Below are 25,452 nucleotides of genomic sequence, written 5' to 3' on the forward strand. Positions count from 1 at the left end.
GCCACAATGATTCACAGCACCAAGATATGCCATCTTGTGATCAACACATTAAAATGCAATATCCTTGCAATTCTGAGCTGCTGTGCACCACTGACATCAGCAAAGGACTTGTTGCCATCTAGCACTGTGAAACCCTCTCCAATTTTTCAACAAATATTGAATCCCATCTCTCATCAGAGGCAAGCAAAGGGCACCGCCGACGATGATAAATTTTGGTGCCTGTATATTCACCTCGTATGGCAATAACAAACCGAATGGATATTTAATATAACGTTGTTCTGCGGTGGCCAAGACAGGTAAATATGTTGAAATAAAGTCTTGTAGGTTGAACATTTACCTGGATGACACCTCCTCCATGACCATGAGATCCAGCTATAAAAGACTCTGGCAGCTTCAGCATCTTTCCTAACCAATCTAACATCACTGTCTCCAGCTCGGTGCAAGCTGGGCTGGCAGCCTGAACATGCAAACAAGCATATCAAATATTCAATATGGGAGAAGGGGGGTGAAAACCCCTTAGAGGCAGCAATGTTTAGATTTTTATTACCCAAGAGAATCCAATGCATCCAATGGCTCCACTCAGCATATCTGCCAACATAGCAGGGTAGGAAGAGGCTGCAGCGAAATAAGCATAAAAGTATGGACTGTGCCAGTGGGTGACCTGAAATGAAAAGAAACAATCTCAACTGTCATATCCATGCGTCAGAAAATGGAAGGGCACACATTTAGTGATCAGAATCAACATTCTCTTTATTGGCCAAGAACGTGGGAGGCACAAGACGCTTCGTGAGAACACGCTAGACGGGGAAGCATCAGCTCCTGCCCATCGCTCCTACACTAACCAGAGGCTGTCAATGACGGAGCTCCAGGAGTGAGACAAGACTTTATTGCAAGTACTGATCAGTGGAGAGTGCTAACCACAATAAAAAGAACTCTATGTGATGTACGTCTGTGTAAGCTCTCAGTTGTACAGGAGTGGTCCATCGATGAAAAGGTTTCTTCAGCCGTCATCTGTACAAATTTGAAGGTGTCGGACGTTTCGCTTCTTATCCAAGATGCTTCTTCAGCGAACTAAAGTCTTGCTGGTAGTTGCGGCCCTATATATATTCCTACTGTCCAGACGTGGCGGTGCCGGACTCTAATATGATTTGTCCCTGCTCTCAGGTTGGGGGGAGCAGAAGACTACTCCCTGCGGCTCCAATGATTACTTCTATTGTCCTGACTGATTACTTCTAATGTCCTGCCTGAGTGACTGGCCTGTTTGCCCCATTTGCTCTAGTATCACCTCATCAGCATAACTAAGCCTATGTTGCCTCAGCAGTCTGTTGTACGAACGATCCAAATTGAACCGCAACCCAACGTGGCGGTTAAGTGAAGGATTTTGCTGTTTTATGAAAATAGTCTTTTACTCCCCTTTCAAACCATCTATTTTCTTTCACTAAGATTGTAACCTCATTGTCGTCAAATGAGTGGTTGCTAGCTTTTAGGTGCATATCTACTACCGATTGAGGCCCACTAATATAATCCCTGTGATGTTGATAAAGTCTTTTTTCGAGAATTTGTTTAGTCTCCCCATGGTACTGTTCTTTACAATGTGTATTCTTACAATGTATTGAATAAACTACGTTACTTTGTTTTTCATTTATGTACATCATTCTATGTGATGTAGCTGTCACTCATTTATGATGATGACGCTTGTCCCAAGGGAGGGGTGATTGAGGGTGGGGGAGGACACACACACACACTAACACACACACACACACGCACGCACACACACACTAACACACACACACACACACACACACACACACGCACATACACACACACACGCACACCTGTAAACAGTAGAGGTAAAATCCAGCTCGCCCCAACCCGCAGGTATTAAAGCCCGACCCGACCCTAATCCGACCAATTAACTTGATTTACAGGCCCGATCACGAAGCAAATGCGTAATTCCACGTCATTTGTGAGGCTTCCGGGGGATTTATAATAACAAAACAAATAACAAAAGCCTTTGTAACGAAATCTAAATTAAAATAGACTGTATAAACATTGACATCGTTTATACTTCTGTGGAGGTTACATTATCCAACTCTTTGCTATCATTGATGTCAGATCGTAAAAAAAATAAGTAGTTCTAACAATTGAGTTTTTTAAGAGTTGTTGTTGCCACAACTGTACTTCCTTAAGAAATGCTGCACTTTAAAGGATAACCGACGCCACCGGACAAGTTGTGTCCATAATTTGTAAATTGCTTCAAATGACTTCTACTGAGCGTATTTGACAAAGATTCCACCGCATATAGCTATATTTTACGCTTTAAGACGCGCGCTGAATATTAAGGAACTGTTGTTTTTGAGTTGGTGACGATTCCTGACGTCACGTCACGGAAGGAACGCCCATGACCGAGAAAGCGACACACAATGCATTATGGGTACTTTGTTTGGTCTGAAAACATCGTGCTGATCTGTGTTGATGGCGAAATTAGAAGGAAAACACATATATAATGCGGTGGTGAATCGTCGTGGGTCAAAATGTAGTTGTGTGTCATCTTGTGGAAAATGATGGTACTTTTTGGGATCACTGCTGACAGCACTATAATTTTAACGATGACAGCTTTACATTGCATAGAAAAATGCAAAAACAAATGTTGTAAAAGTTGGAAAAAAAGTTTACCCCAGGCATGATGACTCGCTCCACATCCTTCATTATCTCCTCATAGTTCTCTGGTTCCAGCGGTGCCTCAGTCGGGATGAGGGATCGGAGATAACCTGGCTCTACATCTGGGAAAACCGGTCTCTGCTCCAAATTCTCCAAATAGTCAGCAACAAAGTCAACCATTTCCTTTCCTCGACGGCGGAACTCTTCAGCATTCATGGTATGTACTATTTGACAAAAACAGCAGAAAATCCTCAATGCATTTTTCATTCATGCTACGTAGTGTCAGATGCGCTTTTTTTAAAGATAATGAATATCATGGTGCTTTTCCATTAGCCCCTCGCCACACCGCTCTAGTTGGCCCATCACCACACCACACTGCCTCCATTATTTAACCATTACAAAAGGCACGAGACAGGATTAGTTTAAGCCTGCATTTGACAGCATGTGGAATTCTGTCGTAACATTTCAGAAGAGAGAGAGTGTGGTCCACTGTTTTTGGGATGATTGAAAACAGGTTGCATATTGGAGCAATGTCAGGAAGTGCTGCCTGTCAAATGCACAGAAACTTTCACATTTGGATGAAAAACCTCAGCCATCAAGACAATGTCTCTCTCTATGGCTCGCCTCTCTATTTTGAGTTTTACATCAACAGCGAAACATTTTAGCGCACTAGTTATTTCACAATCGTCTCGAGAAGCTCGTATTATTCTGAATAAAGTGAAGTTATTTCAACATTTTATCCACCCATCCATCCATCTATCCGACCTACCTGTCTACCTACCTACCTACCTACCTACCTACCTACCTACCTATCTGGTGTTTCTTTGTTTGTTTAGTCTTGTAGATTTTAGGCTTTCACACTCCAAATGCTTCCTGAAAAAGTTTTTTAAGTTTGTATTTGACACTCTTTCACGGTCATCATATTGTTATTCTGATTATTATTTTGAGTTTTTATAATACAGTAAAGTCACGTTATATCGATATCGGTTATATCGATAGTACTGCTTATTATGATACTATTTCTATGAACACAAGGAGAAAATTTACTTGCCGCAGGATCGGATATATTGATAGTCTGGTTACATCGATATTTTTTCCGACTCCCGAGAATATCGATATAACGAGACTTTACTGTAATAATAATAATAATTTTAATTTTTAAGCGTCTTTATGCGTGCCCCTCTCCTCCTGTCACATCCTCCTCTTTGCCAGGAGTGGGCCCCTCCATGCTCTCCGGACTCACTCACCTGTTTCTCATTCCCTTAATTGTGCCGTCTGGCTATAAAAGCCACCCATTCCCCCTCGGTCCGCGCCGGTGTATTCTCCATAGATCCCTGTCACCCAGCATTCCGCAGGTCTGTTACACTGTTCTTCTCGGTTGCCTGATTGTCTGTTTGCTTTGTGCGTCTCAGTAAAAATCCTTCTTGAATTTACCGTCTCCACCGTGTATTTCGGATCCACCCCTTACTACTTTTCTTCGTCCCTCGAGTCCTGTCCCCACTCCTCGAGCGGACGTGACAATTAGTAAGCAGTGCTAAAAGCTTGTCAACTGCTCATTGCCTTCACTGTGTAGCATTTGAACCCTTCAGTGAGCAGTGGTTGCGCTCGGGGAAAACTTCTATCAATCATCAAACCTTCATTCATCAGAACACATGACGTTATAAATATGGGTCAGCGTTGTTATCATACTAGTATGTTTATTATACATACTGTAACACGTGAATCAAACCTCTGAAGATGGAGGACACTGATTTGCTGAGGCGACCCCTTGAAAGGAAAAGCCGAAAGGAAAAGAAGAGATATATATACTGTATTTTTATGACTGGGGTTACATCTGACGGCTGGTAACGGCTCGCTCTTATAAAACCAGGAATGCATGTGTGGAGTGGAGTGATGACTCAGCCAAAGACATCTCGCGTTTTCAAGTCACCTCCAAAAGATTTCATAGTAACTGATTGGCCCTGAAACAAATCGGACACTATAATTGAGATTTTTTTAAGGTTGGAAAGCCATTCATTTGGGGGAGAGAGAGCTCATAAAAGGTTGCAAAAATGTTTGCAGACGGGTTTTGCTCTCGGAAAGTATTTTCTTTGTCACAATTTCTGCTTGTGATAGTTAAAAACTGTCTGCGAATATCTTTGCAACCATTTACACTTCAGAGTAATACAGGTCTTTCGTGTTCTTTTCAGTTCTTTCTTTACATTTAATTCATTTTCAAATTGGTTATTTATGGACAAGCACACATTGGTCACAATCTTATGGCACCAAAAAGGTCATGCAAATGAATCTTCTTCATGAGTAAATTAATAGCTGTATTCTGTATTGTTCTGTGTAAAAGTCGAACTTTTTTCGAAATGTTGTTTATATCAAGAGACAATTTGTATTTTCTATACGATTTTTTGGTCACACTTTTAATCTCAAATACAATTACAATGAGTATCATGGCTCTTATTTCTATTTCATGATTATGGAACAAAAACAAATAAGCAAGTACGTGAGTGTGTGTGTGTGTCTGTTTGTGTGTGTGTGTGCGCGCGCGCGCGCGTGCGTATGTGCGTGTGTGTGTTTGTGTGTGTGTGTCTGATCAATTACAACTATACATTGTGGATAGCAACCAAAACGAAAGCGGTGTAAAAATAGACAATTATTCCCTATTTATTGTAAAATAAGCAGCCAACATCAAATGAAAAATAGCCATTTCTTCCCCTAAATGTTTTATTGTGTACCTGGCCATTTCTATATTTGATAGATCATTATCCGTACACTAATCTGAAATGGGATTACAAAAGTGCGTGTGTCTGAGATTGTGGTCATGCGTTCATGCACACGCGCGTTCGTGCGTCGCGCGTGTCAGTGTGAATGTGTTTGCGTGTGTGCGCGTGTGCCCGTGAGTGTGTGCGTGTGAATGTGCGTGTATGACAGCGCATGTACTCACATTTCTAGCGCCACAAGTGGTATACTGTGAAGATCTTCCCTGCCCTTTGTTGTTCCAAAAAAAGTCAAATGTACAGTTGTACATTAAGGTGTTTATGAAGAGATGCGTGGGTGTAAACAACAAGACACGTTCTCGTCTTTTAACTCGTGTCCATCCACTCCCACCTCACCAATCCTCTGTGGGCCAGCCAATCGGAGGTCGGCCACGTCAGGGGGAAAGACACATCGCAAGCAGATCCTGGTACAGCTGTCATAAGTGACCTTTAACAGACATCCTTTCGTGCACACATTCAACCTTAATACTGAGTAAACAGATTTTTAAAAAATACATAAAACAATGTTATAACTGGATAACAATGACATTTTCTGCTTGTTTTATGTGGTCTTAAAAAGATGTGTTTGAGTAAAGCTCAGTCATTGAATAAACAAAAAAATAAAAAAACAATAAAATGTGTCTTGGGATGGCATGACTTTTTCTTCCGGGCTTTATTCATCTCCACCAATAATATAACATTATGAAAGCGGAATGTGTCATGATCTGGTTGGCGACCAACGGGTGGCGCTGTCGGCCCCGCCTGCACAGGTGCTGGTCTTCCCGATCAGTGGCGGACTGCCACGGTCGGATTGGCGACCAACGGGTAGCGCTGTCAGCCCTGCCTGCTGCCTCACAGGTGCTGGTCGTTCCCAATCAGTGACAGTTAAAAGGACTGCCGGCACTATCATTCGGGGTCGGGTCATTGGTGTATGCTTTGTATGCAATTGTATGCATTGTATGCATTGTATGCTGTGCATGTGTTTGGTTCAACTTGGTGGACTTTTACTCTTGGTTTTCTTTTGATACTTTGTATTTTTCTGTTTGAATGACTTTGATGTTTTACATTTTGTTCCTGTTGAATTTATCCATCCATTTTCCGTACCGCTTATTCCTCATTAGGGTCGCGGGGGGTGCTGGAGCCTATCTCAGCTGTCTTCGGGCACGAGGCGGGGGACAACCTGAATTGGTTGCCAGCCAATCGCAGGGCACACAAAGACGTACCTGTTGACTTTATTTTAATACAATTTCTCCTGCCTGCTTTTTGGGATCCGCAACCGCCATCACCACCTTGCAAACCGTGACAGAAAGTTTTCAACGTTTCTTGTCTTTGTAGAAACAGTTTTGGGTGTTTCAATTTAAAGAAAGGTCTAACCATGCTGTGCTGTTTAGAATATCCTTTATTATTGGAAGTGACAAGCCCTCGTTGCATGAACAACTCGCACATGTTGAAATTGAAAACACAATAGGAACATTTTTGAACATGCACCCGAGAGAAGTAGAGAACATTGCAGCAATTGGAAGAGTTTCCAAGGACTCAACTCAACAAGGACTTGCCTGAAGATGCTAATTTAAAAAGAGAATATACGCAGTCAGCAAAGGCATTTGGGCCGGATCCGGTATGAATCCGGCACCTTGTGTTGGCACTGGCAAAACGCATGTGGGCCGAATGCAGCCCAGACGCGGCAAAGGAGGCATGGCTTGACTCCGGCAAACCGGACGTGGTCCGATTATGGCAAACCGAATGGGCTTCCATTCCAAACAGAGGACTCCGGTTCTTTGTACTGATGGTTAATTCTTTAATGTGATTTCACTTGATTCACTTTCACCAACGACACCACCACCACCGTAGAACACTTTTTCCGCTTGTGTCCGAAATAAAAGTTTTGGTCTTTTTATCTTTTAGAGTAGTTGAAGCTAGACTAAGAGTAGAAGTGAACATTTGTGAGCAGCAGTATGGCTCCATGCCGAAAAAGAGTACGACAGATGCAGTGTTTGCTTTACGAATGCTGATAGAGAAGTACAGAGAAGGTCAGAAGGAATTGCATTGTGTCTTTGTTGATCTGGAGAAAGCATATGACAGGGTGCCCAGAGAAGAGCTGTGGTATTGCATGAGGAAGTCTGGAGTGACAAAAAAAAGTATGTCAGAGTATCTTATTTGCTATGGTGATGGACAGGCTGACAGACGATGTCAGACAAGAATCTTCTTGGACCATGATGTTGGCAGATGACATTGTGATCTGTAACGAGAACAGGGAACTGGTGGCGGAGAAACTAGAGATGTGGAGATATGACCTGGAAAGGAGAGGAATGAACATCAGTCGCAGCCATACGGAATATATGTGTGTGTGAATGAGAGGGATCCAAGTGCAATAGTGATGCTCCAGGGACTCATATTAGAGGCTTAGGAGAGAAAGTGACTATATCGGGAGAAGGATGCTGAGTCTTGAACTGCCAGGCAGGAGACCGAGAGGAAGACCGAAGAGGAAGTTTATGGATGTGATCAAAGATGACATGAAGGTAGCTGGTGTGAGAGAAGAGGATGCACAAAACCGGGATAGATGGAGGACATTGATTCGCTGTGGCGACCCCTTAGGGGAAAAGCCGAAATGAAGAAGAGGTCTTTTTATCTTTTCCTTGCGAAACAGTACAGCAATAAAGCATGTCCATTCTGGCCATCTTCTCAGTAAAATGAAACTTAAATAACAAAGCGCGGAAAATAAAGCCTGTACCAGAATTGTCAACAACCCAACCTCATCTTTGCTCGGTCATTCTCCACCACCTTGGGAGGTGTTTCCCATTTTGACCTTGGGGTTTCCAGTGCATACTTCGCACAGATGTTTCGGTAGACTATTCCAGCCACCTGGTTATGGTGCTCCATGTAGGCTTTCCCTGCCAGCATCTTACACCCTGCAGTTATGTGTTGGATTGTCTCAGGTGCCTCTTTGCACAACATACACCTTGGGTCTTGCCTGGTGTGGTATATCCCTGCCTCTATGGCTCTGGTGTTCAGGTCCTGCTCCTGAGCAGCCAGGATGAGTGCCTCTGTGCTGTCCTTTAGGCCAGCCCCCTCTAGCCACTGATAGGTCTTCTTGAGATCAGCCATTTCTGCTATGGTTCGGTGGTATATCCCGTGTAGAGGCTTGTCCTCCCATGATTGTCCCTCATCCAAGACCTCATCCTCTGTTCCCCATTGTCTGAGACATTCTCTGAGTACATCATCCGTTGGAGCCTTCTCTTTGATGTATTCATGGAGCTTGGATGTTTCATCCTGGACAGTGGCTCTCACACTCACTAGTCCCTGGCCTCCTTCCTTACGGCTTGTGTACAGTGTCAGGCTGCTGGACTTGGGATGGAACCCTCCATGCATGGTGAGGAGTTTTCGGGTCTTAACATCTGTGGTCTGGATCTCTTCCTTTGGCCACCTTATTTTATATATATATATATATATATATATATATATATATATATATATATATATATATATATATATATATATATATATAAAACCATAAAGACTGCAGTGCATTCTCTACCCTGCATCTAGCAACAGAACTGTTTTGTGTATAGCCCTCTCCACATCTTCTTCTTTTCCTTTTGGCTTTTCCCCTCAGGGGTCGCCACAGCGAATCAATGTCCTCCATCTATCCCGGTTTTGTGCATCCTCTTCTCTCACACCAGCTACCTTCATGTCCTCTTTGACCACATCCATAAACCTCCTCTTCGGTCTTCTTCTCGGTCTCATGCCTGGCAGTTCAAGGCTCAGCATCCTTTTCCCGATATAGTTGCTCTCTCTCCTCTGGACATGTCCAAACCATCTCAGTCTGGCCTCTCTGACTTTCTCTCCAGCGCCTCTAATATGAGTTGTCCCTCTAATGTACTCATTCCTGATCCTATCCAACCTGGTCACTCCCAAAGAAAACCTCAACAACAACTCTGCTACCTCCAGCTCTGCTTCCTGTCTTTTCTTTAATGGCACTGTCTCCAGTCCGAACATCATGGCTGGTCTCACCACGGTTTTATACACTTTTCCTTTCATCCTAGCTGAAACCCTTCTATCACACATCACACCTGACATTTTTCTCCAGCCGCTCCAGCCTGCCTGGACACGCTTCTTCACCTCTTTTCCACACTCTCCGTTGCTCTGGACAGTTGACCCCAAGTACTTAAAATCCTCCACCTTCTTTATCTCTTCTCCCTGTAGCATCACTCTTGCACTTGGAACCCTCTCATTCACACACATATATTCCGTCTTGCTGCGACTGATCTTCATTCCTCTCCTTTCAGGGCATATCTCCACATCTCTAGTTTTTCCGCCACCTGTTCCCTGTTCTCGCTACAGATCACAATGTCATCTGCAAACATCATGGTCCAAGGAGATTCTTGTCTGACATCGTCTGTCAGCCTGTCCATCACCATGGCAAACCAGAAGGGGCTCAGAGCTGACCCCTGGTGGAGTCCCACCTCCACCTTGAATTCCTCAGTCATACCGACAGCGCACCTCACAACTGTCTTACAGTCATGATACTTTTATGTCACTCCAGACTTCCTCATGCAATGCCACAGCTCTTCTCTGGGCACCCTGTCATATGCTTTCTCCAGATCTACAAAGACACAATGCAATTCCTTCTGACCTTCTCCGTACTTCTCTATCAGCATTCTTAAAGCAAACACTGCATCTGTCATACTCTTTTTTGGCATGAAGCCATACTGCTGCTCACAAATGTTCACTTCTGCTCTTAGTCTAGCTTCAACTACTCTTTCCCAGAGTTTCATTGGATGGCTCATCAACTTTATTCCTCTGTAGTTAGTACAACTCTGCACATCTCCTTTGTTCTTAAAAATCGGCACGAGTACACTTTGTCTCCATTCTTCAGGCATCTGTTCACCCTCTAAGATCTTGTTGAATAACGCAGTCAGGAACACCACCGCCACCTCTCCAAGACACTTCCATACCTCGATTGGTAAATCATCAGGCCCGAGTGCCTTTCCCCCCTTCATCCTCTTTAGTGCCCTCCTCACTTCATCCTTGCTAATGCTTGCTACGTCTTGGTCCACAACAGTCACGTCTTGTACTCTTTGTTCCTTCTCATTTTCCTCATTCATCAATTCTTCAAAGTACTCTTTCCATCTTGCCATCACACAATTGGCACCTGTTAATACATTGCCATCTCTATCCTTAATCACCTGAACCTGCTGCAGGTCCTTACCATCTTTGTCTTTCTGTCTCGCCAGCCTGTAAAGATCAGTCTCGCATTCCTTGCTGTCCAGCCTCGCATACAAGTCATCATAGGCCTCTTGTTTGGCCTTTGCCACCTTTACTTTAACCGTGCGCTGCATCTCCTTGTACTGCTGTCTACTCTTGTCCGTCCTCTCAGTGTACCACTTCTTCTTTGCTAACCTCTTTCTCTGTATACACTCCTGCACCTCCCCATTCCACCACCAAGTATCCTTATCTACCTTTCTTCCACTCTATACACCAAGTACTTTCCGACCCGTGTCTCTGATTATGTTCGCTGTGGTTTGCCAGTCCCTCCTCTCCTTCATCTGGAAGGACCTCTTGCCCACCCAGTGCTTGTCTTACCTCCTTCCTAAATATCATGCAACACTCTTCCTTTTTCAACATCCACCATTTTGTCCTCACTTCAGCCTTTGGGTTCTTCATCTTCCTCACTGCCAGCGTCATCCTACACACCACCAACCTATGCTGTCTGGCTACACTCTCACCAACCACTACTTTGCAGTCACTGATTTCCTTTAGATGGCGCCGTTGACACAAAATGTAGTCTACCTGTGTACTTCTGCCTCCACTCTTATAGGTCACACTATGTTCCTGTCTCTTCTGGAAGAAAGTATTCACAATAGTCATTTCCATTCTCTTAGCAAAGTCAACCACCATCTGTCCTTCAGCGTTCCTCATCTGGAGTCCAAACCTGCCTATCAGCTCCTCATCATCTTTGTTTCCTGCGCCAACATGTCCATTGAAGTCTCCACCAATTACAACCCTCTCACTTCTCGGGATGTTCTGTGTGACTTCATCAAAGTCCAACCAAAATGTCTCCTTCTCCGCCAGCTCACATCCTACTTGTGGGGCATACCCACAAACAACATTGAACATCTCGCCTTTCAGACTCATCATTCTATCCGATACTCTTTTTACTTCTAAGATATTTCTAACAAACTCCTCTTTTAAGATAACCCCTACTCCATTTATTTTTCTGTCTTCACCATGATAGAACAACTTAAACCCTGACCCTAAGCTTCTAGCCTTGCTCCATTTCCACCTGGTCTCCTGGACACACAGTATGTCAACCTTCCTTCTCTGCATCATGTCAACCAGCTCTCGACCTTTACCTGTCATTGTTCCTACATTCAAAGTTCCTACACTTGTTGGTATTAGTTTAGCCCAGGGGTCGGCAACCTTTACGACTCAAAGAGCCATTTGGACCCATTTCCCACAGAAAAGAAAACACTGGGAGCCACAAAAACCTTTTGACATTTAAAATGAAGACAACACTGCATCTTTTCATCATCGTTTTTTACCTTTTCTATATGCATAATCAAACTATAGTGTGTTGCATTTATGAATCAATGAACTGTTACAGAGAAGCGAAATCACATTTCTGCATGCAACAAAAACATTTTAAACTCCGAAAAAAAGACGTTGGGTTGAAGATTACTTTCAAATATAATACTCAATGTCTATTGAAAAAAAAAGAAGATTTGCAAAATGGCAAATACAATATTTATCACCTGGTTAATGTGATTTCTGCTCCTGCCTCTGCACATCAGGGCTGTATGACGTTACCTTCATCTTCACACAGGACTGTAAGCTGTCGTCTGTCAGGCGTGAGCGATGTCTGTTGTAGTTCATGTTGGAAAAGACATCTTAATGAATGATTTTTTTGATATATTCTCCGTCTCTGAACGGTTTCCCGTGCCTGACTATTTCCTGAGCGGCCACAAAACTAGCATATGTAGCTGAATTTGTAGATTTCATCCACTTCATAAAATCATTTTTGCTCTGACCAGTTCCGAAACGGCTCTTTTTCTATCATCACCATCCGGATATTTTTGAGCAAAGGCTGTGTGTTTGTTCTGAAAATGTCTTGCGACATTTGACTTTTTGTTGTTTGCTAACTTCTCGTTACATATTAAGCATACCGGTAAACCCGTCTCGTCAGCAGTGAAGGCGAACGAATCTGCCCACGTTTTGTTTTCTTCAGATACCCTATTTATACGCCACTCCGACTGGATTGATTGGGGGATATTCGGCGCGAGCTTCTACCCACGGCTGGTAGACAACACTCGAACCAAAATATCCCAGCGGTGCCTCCAAAATTTGCGCTCTCCACAATGGTAAGGGAGGTACGGTGTTGTGGGATGCAGAAAAAACCCACAAGACAAGCGGTGGTGTACGTCTTGACTCAACAGTGGTTAACTTCGAATGCACAGAGGTAATGCAAACGTATGAGCACAACTTCCTGTCCAACCATGTAAATCGGTCTGACACGAAACACTAACCGAAGCAGGTGTTCCTTGTCTAAATAAACATTTGTAAACCAATGTAAGTATGCGAATGTAACCAAAATACTAAATAAGATACTTTCTAACCTGTCACACAAAACACTAATAAAAATGACTTAAACTTCAAATTGAACCCGGAAGTGGCCAGTTTCAGAAGGTCCCGCCCCCTTGTTCGTGATGTCACGCCACAACGTCTTGCCTTGCTCGAGAATCAAAACAATGGCTTCAGATTCTGAGAAAATGCTTTCTTGTTACTCATCCGGTTATGAATAGGATTCAAATAGTTATGAAGAGGAAAGCAGAAATGTTTGCAATCGATTAAAGAAGTTATTCCCTGTAATTTTGAGACATCTGGACAGAAATGTAGCACCCAGAAAATGCAGAAGATGGCGCCACAGCTCCGTTGTAAATGGGCTGATTTGTGTCCTGGGAATTTGTGTCAGCGAATATCAAACAGTTGTCTTGGTGCAACACACAATGATTCACCATCGCATGAGTTATGTGTTTTTCTTCTACTTTTGCCATCAACACGGATCAACACGAAGTTTTCAGACCAAACAAAGTACCGCAAAATGCGTTGTGTGTCCTTTTCTCTGTCAGGCGTTCCTTCCGTGACGTCAGGAATCGTCACCAACTCAAAAACAAGACTTCCTGAATATTCAGCGCAAGTCTTCAAACGTAAAATATAGCTATATACGATGGGATCTTTGTAAAATACGCTCAGTAGAAGTCATTTGAAGCCATTTTACAAATTATGGACACAACTTGTCCAGAGGGGTCGGTTGTACTTGAAAGTTTGCTTTCAGATCTTTCAACTTGTCATCTCCAAATGTCTGTCCCTTTTCAGTTCGTGTGCGAGTGCGTTCACTTCTCCGAGGCTGCGTGGAATCTGCCTTAGTCGGATGTGGTGTTACATCTACTGTTGCTTTAACTTGCTCTTCTTGGGCGTATGGTTGCTCTATTTCACCTTCACGTGGCATTTTGACTGTGTAGCAAAATGTAGTTGAAATGTAAATAAATTCTCCCTTTTGTGTAAATATACTTTTAGGCTTAGCCTTTTTAACTTTAAATATATAGTAGAATGTCAAAAAATACAGGATTATATAATTTATTAGTTTCAATTTAGCTTATAAACCCAAACTTCAATACTTAATAAAACAATTGCAATCAGGTTAATATAGCAGATTACGACTTATATAATTATATCACACACTTGCAATGCAAATATAGCCATTAAAAACTCAGTATTTGAGACTTGTCAACTTGTTGAATGGTGTTTGCCAGTGCTGATGTAGGGAAACGTCTGCTTCTCTTTTAAGATGGCGAAGTATTTTTGCAGCGAAGAGTTCAGTGGCAGTCCTATATATATATATATATATATATATATATATATATATATATATATATATATATATATATATATATATATATATATATATATATATATATATATATATATATATAAACGACACAAATGAAGAACTCAACCGGAAGATTTCATCACCCCTGTGGAAATGTTTCTCTTTTTGTTTGTATTTTACCTTGCAGAGTGTGTTTACAGCATATCAAACAACTCAGACAAACGTTTTTTTGCAGAGTTGAAACCTCTGGTTAAATGGAATTTTTTTCTTACTACCGACACCATCCCCCCTGTTGAGACGTGAACTTCCATGGCTCAACTTAGCCACCATAGGAAACTTTTTTTTTAATGAAATCCGGAATCTTGGTGTCAAATTTTGGAGGAAAGTTTTCTTAAATCCTCATCAGCAGATTCGGGAATGCAGCTGTGAATCTTGAAAACATTTTCCAGGCCTCCCCAAAAAAATGTTTACATCTTCATCATGTTGTTGCCTGCATCGTTGGAATAATTTGGGGTTTTCCTCCACATTGGAAAAGCTTCAAAATCACTTTCATAATCCACTTGAAATTGTTGCAATGTTTCAGATGGGTAAAAATGTGCAGAGCATCTTGTTTTGCTTCTGGTTCGGGTGGGTGCAGACACAAGCAAGTTGTTCTGCTAAATCAGCCTTCAATTGCTTACTCTCCCCAGTAGGGGACGTGAGCGCTCCATGTTGATGCAGTGGAATTGTGGAATGCACCTCAGAGACTGCTTGTCTCTGCTGAGAAGCCCCCATCTGCCTGAAGTCAAATCAATCGGCCTGCCCATAGGCTGCCGCCAGGACGGCCTGTTGTCTGCAAAAATGGCGCCTGCCCTGCGGCCCTTTGTTTTTTTTTCCAGATCCCTGCCACTCGCAGAAACCTCCTGGAGCTTCGATTGTAGCCAAATATCCGACAACGGTTCAATTTGCAAAGCACCGGAAAATCCGCCAACTTCCATCCGCTTATTGTAATAAATCTCAGTACCAGGAAAATTCCGAGCCATGAATTGAACACCATGGGGAACCTCCAGAGTCCCCTTGCTGCAAGCCATTTTATCAATCCGCTCAACAGCCCCACACCCTTTCTTATCTCTCGTCAAGGTTCTCTCTTCAAACTACTTCCAACAGCCCCACCTTTTTTATTCGGTCAGCGCCATCTCTCCAAACCACTACTCAGTTGACAAAATCACGTATCTCTTCACGTCCTCAACAAACAGCACAGGAAATAATATATTTCACTGGAAATCGACAATTTAAGCATCTGTACAGTGTTTTAAAAGAAAAAAATGATGTTAAGGAAAACATTGTGCAATATTCTGAAGACAGTGTGAGGAGGAAGAGATCGCGATCTGAACACGGATTGATTCACCTGTGCGAATAAATGACTCGAGTCCACGCGTCCAACAGCTTTACGTACGTACGAGGTCGTCAGCTGCAAGGCCAAAACGCAATAGCATTGCGAGTTGACTCCCAGCTGTTCTTCCTCGTATGATGGCCTTTCATTGGACCAAATCGGTTCACATGAGTTTCATCATTAACAGAGGCGTACAAGAAAACAAACAACCCTATTGGTTGGCACATTTTTACAATGTAAATGTCAAATTAACAACTCACTTAATTTGATCCTTCATACCTTCATCGCCTTGACGATGATCATCTTTGTTCTCATCATCTTAATTTGTTGATTCTCACTGCTCCCCCAATGAACCTCAACCCTTTGTCACGGCGTAATTTCTTCCAACAAAGCAATGTGGACTTTAACTTAATAGCAAACACGTAACCCGCTACTCAAACAGTGAAAGTGAAACATAAAAGTGAACACTTGAAGATACATTTCCCCCTTGTATATAGAAAAATTCACTTCTTATTTAACATCATCACATTGCAATCCAAGAAGGTTTGAGCAAGCAAATCATTACAAGGTGAAACTCCCTCTACTCAGGGCGAGAAACGGAACATTGGCCGCGTTACCTACGCAGCTGTCCTCTTCCACCAATAAAGCTGTGCTGTCAGTAGTAATGTCTAACATTAGCTCTTCCTTTACCAGACGAATAGCTCTATCTATCAATTTATTCAACAACAATCTAAAGCACAGAATACAGCCACACCCACAAACCACTAACATTGCCATAAAGATGAAGATTGAGACAAAGAATGATGAAACCAATGCCTTATAACGACCAAAATGGTCCATCCACTCTTCCCAAAAAGTCGGCATCTGGATACCTGATTGATGTTTAAGCAGCTGGTTAAATGCCCTTGAAAGCTTTGGTTAATCTACTGTCCGCCTGAGTATTATTCGGGATAAATGTATATCATTGGCTCACCAAACATTGAACAAACCCCTCCTTTTTCAGGCAAAAGCATATCTAAAGCAATACGGTTTTGGAATGCCATTAATGACGTTTTTGACAATTGGTCATGTACTGCTTTGAAGGCCCAAAAGTTGTACATTATAATGAATGTCATTTATAATGTCTACATTTTTATTGGGAGTAATCCACAGAAAGATGCTTTCAAATTCCGCCGCTACTTGATTTACCAATTCATACTAGTCAGGAACTGTCATGACACATGATCCGGTTTTTCCTCAAGCTGCAGAAATGTTGTCTTTATGTCTGGCGCTGACTCAGTGGGTCGACAGTTACTATCTTCACGGATTTGGCGTATGCTCTTTTAGCTCCACTGGTGAATTTAGTCGAGTGGGAAAAGTAATTACTAGACTGCCAAAAGAGCCCCAATTGCCCATGCACAACTTATGTAACGGTTGGAGAAAGCCATTTTCAGGGTCACTCTATATCTGGTACCCGTATCGCTGAAGGTAATCAGGCAGTGGATGAACTGGCTTGGCAAACTGCATTCCACCCTGGACTGTCAGTGGGGATAAAGATAAAGATGAAATGGCCAAAATATGTCATCACATACATTAACATTGGCTCGATGCTCTGCCTATTGCGTTACTCTATACGTCAAACTGGCAACAAAATTACTGGACCCCCCCCCCCTCTTTTTAACTCCGAACAGGATGATTGATGTCCGGTCCTGCTATCACTTGTGAATCTAACTCTTTTTTTTCGTAGCTGTCATACGAGATCTGTCACACGATTTCTTCAAAACATTACAACAGCCAGAACAGGCTCCTGCACGATGTCAGCCTTAATTCAACATTTACTGAGACACTTCTTTCATGAGCCATATTTGACCCTCATTTAAAAAAAAAAGCCTCAAATACGACCAGTCACGTGCGGTGACGTTCATGGCTGGTGAGGCACTGACGTCATCACAGTCAGATTTACAAACATATGTACAATATAACTATTTGATTGGCAACAGTTAACATACGTCTGTGTAAGCTCTCAGTCGTACAGGAGTGGTCCATCGATGAGAAGGTTTCTTCAGCCGTCATCGGTACAAATTTGAAGGTGTCGGACGTTTCGCTTCTTATCCAAGAAACTTTGTCAGCAAACTAAAGTCTTACTGGTAGTTTAGGCCATATATATATATATCCCACTGTCCAGACATGGCGGTGCCGGACTCTGCTATGATAGGTCCCTGCTCTCAGGTTGGGGGGAGCAGAGGACTACTCCCTGCCACTCCACTGATTGTTCCTATTGGTCTGACTAACGACTGGACTGAATGCCCCACGTCCACTGGTATCACCTCATCAGTATTCCTAATCCTATTTTGCCTAAGTAGTCTGTTGTACGAACGATCCAAATTGAACCTCTCCCCACCAAACCGATGTAATGAAGGATTTTTCTGTTTTATGAAAATCACTTCATACACACTTCATGACACACTTCAGCATGTTATCTTAATGTATTTAGTGAGGTATGTGGATCGGACACAGGCGGTGCCCTGTGTACTACGGCAGCATTCACTATATATATATATATATATATATATATATATATATATATATATATATATATATATATATATATATATATATATATATATATATATATATTTATTCATATACCAGCACCTGGGAATTGAGGCATTTTATGAAATTACTGTCCTCTCGGACCCAGCATGCAAGGCACTTCTAATGACTTTAACAAACATAATAAACATGAAAACGCCAATTTGCTATGAGAGGGGAGCCGCTGCGTGTTCACGTGCCGCCATCTTGGGGGAAAAAAAATGTGACAACACAAAGACACAGAGAGTCATTCATTCTTCAGGACTTGCTGTACCATCTGTGATGACATGAAGCAGTTCTAGATGAAAGAGGAGAGGATAAAAGCTTCCTTTTCAGCAGTGGTAATAGTAATAATAAAGTTATAACCACATGTGAATAAAAATAAATAAATAAAATGGACTATTGTATTGTAAATATCACAGCTACCTTATGTTGACTCAAGACAGTTGTGGACTGCAGATGTTCCCTATTAAAGGCTTTCTGATTCTGATTAGCCGGCTAATGAAGCTTTAAAATGCATATGTACTCCCCACGTAAACATTCAAATATTCCTGTGACACCATTCATGTGAAAATACACTATAAATCATTTCATGTGCCCCCAAACCCTAAATGTGGTTTGACATTCTTCTTAATTTGAATCGCCACCAATTTCTCTCGCAGCGTGTAGAGTATCTACAGTTAGTACGTATGTAATTTGGGTGAACGGTTTTGAGGTTGCAGTGATTAAAATAATAAATTGGGAGCAAGACTGCAGCTCACGGTGGGGACCAATGAACTATGACCTCACAAATGTTCTTCTGGATGAATGGACATACAATTTCACAGACACACTCCAATATTGAATGGAAGCTCCGACAACTGTAAAGGGCTATCAAATGACATTTTTTTTCCATTTTCACTTCCTGTTGGTGCAGTGCTTGCACCGTCAAATGCAATCAAAACAAGTTGAAGAAAACATTAAGATGAAGCGTTCAAGTTAGGATGCTCTTAAAGTTACGCTCATTGTCTTTCTGTGCAATTGAAGTGCTTCTGTGTGCTAATAGATCTGGCAACAACATGGCCGCAATGTTTTCTCTGCGGTCAGGGGCCTGAGTCTCGTCAGTACATTTAGTGCATTTTGTGAGCCTCCATGTTAGACATGCACAATTAGCAAAGAGGCCTCTCAATGTTGTCCAAATCACCACTAATGTGCAGTGGTAATGGAGGGCTTACGTTTGGTGGTTGTGGAGTTTCATCTCTTATATCCGATGGTAGATAATGTATTATAAGTATTATTATTATTACTTTTATGTGTTATTTAATCCATATGAAGTCATATTATTTGTTATTTAGTTTTTTTTTTGTTATTTTGACTTCAAGACGGTGCCGCGAGAGTGGCTGCCTTTCCAGCAACTCATGTATTTTGTTTTTCTACTTTCATTCATTTCATCACTTTGCTGCTGTGAAATGTAAATTTCTCCACTGTGAGACTAATAAAGGCGTATCCATATCCAATCCAATGCAAAATGTCACATGGTAATCTATATTTTGAAGTAAAAATGTACATTTGGGTTCTGAGGCACTTCAGAAGGTGGATATACTTCTGTAAAACTCTACTTCTAGAAATGTCTGAGGGGTGACCCTACAATGGCTATGCGCTGAACTCGCAATGCCTTTGGGCTCTGGGGTACTTCAGACGGTGGATATTCTCTGAGAAAAATCTACTGTTTTCTTGATTTGGTGTCCTCTACTTGAAGTAATGCAGATATTTTGAATGTCTGTGGGGTAATGCACTCAAATAGGAGGATCCATCAATGTATCCTTTTTTGAGGGGGAGGGGGGTCTCTGCTGTGCACACCAAGTTCCTTCTCTGCTTTATGGGTGACATTCCAAGTCTCTCAAGAACATTTCTGTTGCTAGGGACACAAAGGTCCCTGTCTTTGGCCCCCGCCTAGCTCACATGGCGAACAACCCCTTCAATCGTTCCTACAGGTGCATCTTTGTAAGCTCTCAGTCGTACAGGAGTGGTCCATCGGTGAAAAGGTTTCTTCAGCCGTCATCTGTACTTGTCTGAAGGTGTCGGACGTTTCGCTTCTTATCCCAGAAACTTCGTCAGCAAACTAAAGTCTTACTGGTAGTTTAGGCCCGATATATATATATCCCTACTGTTCAGACATGGCGGTGCCAGACTCTGCTATGATAGGTCCCTGCTCTCAGGTTGGGGGGAGCAGAGGACTACTTCCTGCCGCTCCACTGATTGTTCCTGTTGTTCTGACTAACGACTGGCCTGATTGCCCCACTTCGACCAGTATCACCTCATCAGTATTACTAATCCTATTTTGCCTAAGCAGGCTGTTGTACGAACGATCCAAATTGAACCTCACCCCACCATATCGGTTTAAAGAAGGATTTTGCTGTTTTATGAATATCGCTTCTTTTACTCCCCTTTCAAACCATCTATGTTCTTTCGCTAAGATTTTAACCTCATTGTCGTCAACTGTGTGGTTGCTAGCTTTTAGTTGCATATGTACTGCCGATTGAAGCCCACTTGTATTGTCCCTGCGATGTTGATCAAGTCTTTTTTTGAGAATTTGTTTAGTTTCCCCAATGTACTGCTCTTTCCAATTTTCATTCTTAAAATGTATTGAATAAACTAAATTACTTTGTTTGTCATTTGGCTATCTTTTGAATGCACTAATTTTTGCCTTAAAGTGTTTATCGGTTTGAAATATCAATGAAAAGGTTTCTTCAGCCGTCATCTGTACTTTTTTGAAGGTTTGGACGTTTCGCTTCTTATCCAATATGCTTCTTCAGCAAACTAGTCTTACTGGTAGTATCGGCCCTATCTATATATCCCTAATGTCCAGACATGGCGGCGGCGGACACTGCTATGATAGGTCCCTACTCTCAGGTTGGGGGGAGCAGAGGACCACTCCCTGCGGCCCCACCGATTGTTCCTACACAATGCACCACAGAAGAGGTTCACTTTACCAAAACTACCTCTCCCCCCTTAAATGACATTATCCTAAGGCAAACTACTACATGCACCACCAATGAAACAGTAAATTAACAGTAAAGATGGAATAACATGTTATGGAGCCTAGGTCCTTCAGTCAGCGTATGTTCGGGACTTTTTCAGCATCACAGAGATCTCGAAGACATTTGCAGTTAGTTTCTGAATGGTATTTGTAAAAGCCTAAAGAATGTATGTCATTGTAAATAACAAAAAAGGTGTTTGTCATTAATTTTGGGAGTCAAGTAGCTGCTCTTATTTGCACTGTTGTTCATATGGAATTACTAATTCCTTCAGAAAAGAATGTTTGCTGTGAGGAAATTACGAAAGTGATGTCATGTAATTGTGAGTATAAACGTAAACATGGATACAAACCATGTGATTTTGCAATGTGAAGACACTGAAAAATGTAACAGTTTAACAGCAGTGATTAGCAGTTTGGACTCCATAAAAATGCTATATCAAGTCACAATCTTTATATGACAATGATGTACGATTCAGTCATACGCAATTGTAATGTACATGTGTTTGATTTACAGACACCTCTCACCAATCAATCAGGTTTGATTTTGAGAATTGTATCAGTTTTATGTTTTTAGGGTTAATTTCCTGCCAATTCACTTTGGTAATTGTCATGATCTGGTTGGCGACCAACGGGGGGCGCTGTCGGCCCCGCCTGCACCTGCACAGGTGCTGGTCGTCCCGATCAGATTGGCGACCAGCGGGTAGAGACGTCAGCCCTGCCGGCAGCCTCGCAGGTGCTGGTCGTTATAATCAATAACACTTAAAAGGACACCTGGCACGATCATCCGGTGCCGATTCATTGTTTGTTTGCTGCTTGGTTGCAGCATGCATTGTGTACGTGTTTGTTTAACCTTGGCGGACTTTTACACTTGGTTTTCTGTTGCTACTTTGTATTTTTTCCATTCAGATCATTTTGATGTTTTACATTTTGTTCCTGCTGACTTTATTTTAATACAATTTGTCAAACAACCTCCTGCTCCCTCCTGCCTGCTTTTTGGGATCCGAACCCGCCATCACCACCTCGCAAAACGTGACAGTAATGGCCAAGGATCCAAGGCTCCCCAAGCAGTCATCTAAGAAAATAAGATCACAGAGAATGACTGGATTGTATGTCAGGTGCTTTCAAAATAAATGGCAACCATTTATGGACAATAGTTTTGTATTTAAAGAAGACTAACGCATTCTTAAATTTCTCACAGCCGAAAACATATTAAAAGTATGAAAAAAATGGAAGAGTGGCCGTTTCTTTCGTCTGCAGAGGCAGGACGGGGTGGTTCCATCAATCGTTTAGAACCAAAGACACAAAATGACATTGCATTTTAACACGGCTAAAAGCTTTAAAAAGTGTTTTTTGAGCAGCGAGGCAGAATTCAAGATTCACATGACAAAAAAGTTGTGTGATAATTTGTGGTTTGAAACAAACTTGAACGGATGCAGTTCAAGCCATTTAACCTTCTGCTGTATTTGACACAAATCCAAATCGTACTTGTTTTGTTTGTGTAAATCTCAGAATAATTACAAAATAAAAATAAAATAGAACACCAAGTCCATAAAAAGTGTTTATGGAAACAAATCAAAAACAGTAAGAAAACATTGCTGGGCAATGCAAGTATTATATATGGAACTTCCTTCAGATCATAAATCAAACAGACCCTTAAAGGACAACCGACACCATTTTTTTTTGTTTCGTAACTGACATCATAAAAACTTTTCTAGCATCTAAAATACCCAAAACATGCGGGCTGATATTTATAGTCAAATGGAATCACCAATAAAAATGACTTAAAGTGTTCCAAAACTGCCACAAAATGAGCTCGGAACTGGGCACATTCAGAAAGTCCCACCCCCTTCTTCGTGACATCACTATTGGTCACACACTGCCCTGCTCCAGAATCAAAACAATGGCTTTAGAGAGTTCAGATTCGGAGAAGAAAGCAGAAAATTCCGAAGAGGAAAGCATAAAAGTTTGCTTTCCTCTTTGGAACTATTTGAACCATATTCATAACTGGATGAGTAACAAGAAAGCATCTTCTCCGAATCTGAAGCCATTGTTTTGATTCTCGAGCAAGGCAAGACGTCCTGGCGTGACGTCACGAACAAGGGACCTTCTGAACTTCGCCACTTCCGAGGTCATTTGGAAGTAGTTTTAGGACACTTTTTTGGTGTTTTGCATTTCACTAAAAATATCAGCCCATGTGTTTTGGGTATTTTAGATGCTATAAAACGTTTTTATGATGTCAGTTAGGAAAGAAAAAAAACGTGTTGGTTGTCCTTTAAGGCACAGTGGGGTAAATTACCACTATATAACGCTGTTCATTCATTCATCTTCCGAACCGCTTATTCCTCACCAAGGTTACGAGGGGGGGTTTCTCAGTTGTCTTCGGGTCATAGGCGGGGAACTCCAAAATGAACAACCATTCACATTCACATGCACACTCAAGGGACCAAGGGATAATATAAAGTGTTCTATCAGTCTGCCATGCATTTTGGAATGTGGTAGGAAACCATAGGACTCGGAGAAAACCAACACAAGCACAGGGAGAACATGCAAACTCAATACAGGGATTAAAATCATGACCTCTGTGTCTGTGACCGCGCTAACCACCCAACTACCGGGCCACCAACACTGTTCATAATGACAAAATAAAGTGCTGAAATAAACATCACCCACTTTTTATAGGCTACAGATGACACAATAGCTTTGCTGAGTTCTTCTTTACAACTCATTTTACACATCTATATATGTGCCTGTATGTGAGGATGGCGTATTAAATAGTGGCCAGAAAAGCCCTGTGCTGTATGGGCAACAGACTGGTTTGCATCTTTAAGTGTCATGCAGCAATGATCAAGAGTGTTTGATTTTCTGGTAACGCAATTACTGTGGTGCTGATATTTGATAGTCGAGTGGTTAGCATGCCGACTTCACAGTGCATAAGTCGGGAGTTTAGGACCCGGTCCGGCCTCCCTGTGTGGAGTTTGCATGTTTTCATCCAGGCCTGAATGGATTTTCTCCGGGTCCTCCGGTTTCCTCCAACATTCCAAAAACAGACATGGCAGGTTGACTGACCACTCTAAATTGTCCCTCGGTGTGAGTGTGAAAGTGCATGGTTGTTCTTCTTTATATGCCCTGCGTGCTCTATTAAAATCACCCAAAATGATAAGGGGTGATGATTGATGCTTAAGTGCAAGTTTGTTGACTTGGTCAGTCAGCATCTGTACTGCTGATTTTGCATTAGCTTGTGATGGGATGTAAACAACCGCGAGTACGAGGGAGAAGTCACACGATGAGTGTAATGCCTGTTTACAAACGGTGATTCCGAGTGTGTGTAAAGGTTCAAGAAGCCTCGTCATCATTTTTCATTTATATAGAAGCATATTGAACCACAATTTTATTTACCTGATAGCTATGTTTTGTAATTGGCTAGGAGGAGATATAATGTTGGAAGCTGCATTAATATTTCTGCAGATACCATGCGCTTAGTTTGTTTTCAATGCATTAGTTAACTTTGGAACTGCCATCAGCTATGTGTGACGACGACACTCATCACAAAAACACATTTGCCATTCTCTTTGCAATGTTATTGGCGAGGATGCAGTCATAGTGCTGGGAGTGATCAAAAACATGCCCCTCCTTCCCCTCTCACTATGTTTTGTTGGGGTACAGTACGCCTGTTTGCTACTAAATATGCAGCCCTCTGCCACTCAGAGCTCAGTTATCTGCATCACCGCTGTTCATGCTTGTATTCATCATCTCCTTCTTGGGCTCTGTGCTTGTACTTCGGCGAGGAGCTCTTCAAGGTAAGACACCTCTCGTTTTCTTCACATATCAGATGGTCAGCATCAAAAGACCAGATTAGTTTTCTAAATGTTGTAATAAAGCACACTTCGCATGGCTGAGGACTCCTCCCTACAAGCAGAGCAGCATCATGTGCAAGTGTACTGTATAGTTGCATGGAAAAATCTTGTGGTTGTTTCAGCAGGGACAGGCGAGGTGTCAGTGTTCAAACACCAAGCATAAACTTTTCTGTGTGACTTTCTCTTGGTCTCAGGTATTTCTTTTTCTTTCACGTTTGCTTTGGAAATGAATAAATATGATTCAATCGAGATATGATGTGTTTTGAGATTCAACAAATTTAAACTCAGGTGTATCATATTTTTCACAATATTTTTTTTCAAGACTTTCTAGGATTTATAAA

The 25,452-nt window shown here is 41.9% G+C and overlaps 2 protein-coding genes across 4 annotated transcripts in view; one reads left to right on the plus strand and one right to left on the minus strand.

The window, feature by feature from the left end:
- ddc (dopa decarboxylase) overlaps positions 1–15,787 on the minus strand; it is a 46,036-nt gene extending 30,249 nt beyond the window's left edge. Inside the window, exons 1-7 of one of the 3 annotated variants that reach the window (XM_088998136.1) lie at positions 15,683–15,787; positions 12,161–12,267; positions 5,725–5,842; positions 5,597–5,640; positions 2,677–2,885; positions 548–661; positions 338–457 (exon numbers count right to left, since the gene is read on the minus strand). In XM_088998136.1, the coding sequence (XP_088854262.1) occupies positions 338–457; positions 548–661; positions 2,677–2,877 (435 nt within the window). In that variant the 5' untranslated portion in view covers positions 2,878–2,885; positions 5,597–5,640; positions 5,725–5,842; positions 12,161–12,267; positions 15,683–15,787. The remainder of the gene's footprint in view (positions 1–337; positions 458–547; positions 662–2,676; positions 2,886–5,596; positions 5,641–5,724; positions 5,843–12,160; positions 12,268–15,682) is intronic. The other 2 variants (XM_088998137.1, XM_088998138.1) reach the window with 2 other exon arrangements.
- A 9,166-nt stretch (positions 15,788–24,953) lies between these two features.
- entpd3 (ectonucleoside triphosphate diphosphohydrolase 3) overlaps positions 24,954–25,452 on the plus strand; it is a 37,148-nt gene continuing 36,649 nt past the window's right edge. The window contains exon 1 of the mRNA XM_088998164.1: positions 24,954–25,054. The gene's annotated coding sequence lies outside the window, so the exon portion shown is untranslated. The remainder of the gene's footprint in view (positions 25,055–25,452) is intronic.

Source organism: Hippocampus bargibanti, linkage group LG06 (assembly GCF_051943395.1).
Source record: "Hippocampus bargibanti isolate YZ-2025 linkage group LG06, ASM5194339v1, whole genome shotgun sequence".
Classification (NCBI taxonomy): domain Eukaryota; kingdom Metazoa; phylum Chordata; class Actinopteri; order Syngnathiformes; family Syngnathidae; genus Hippocampus; species Hippocampus bargibanti.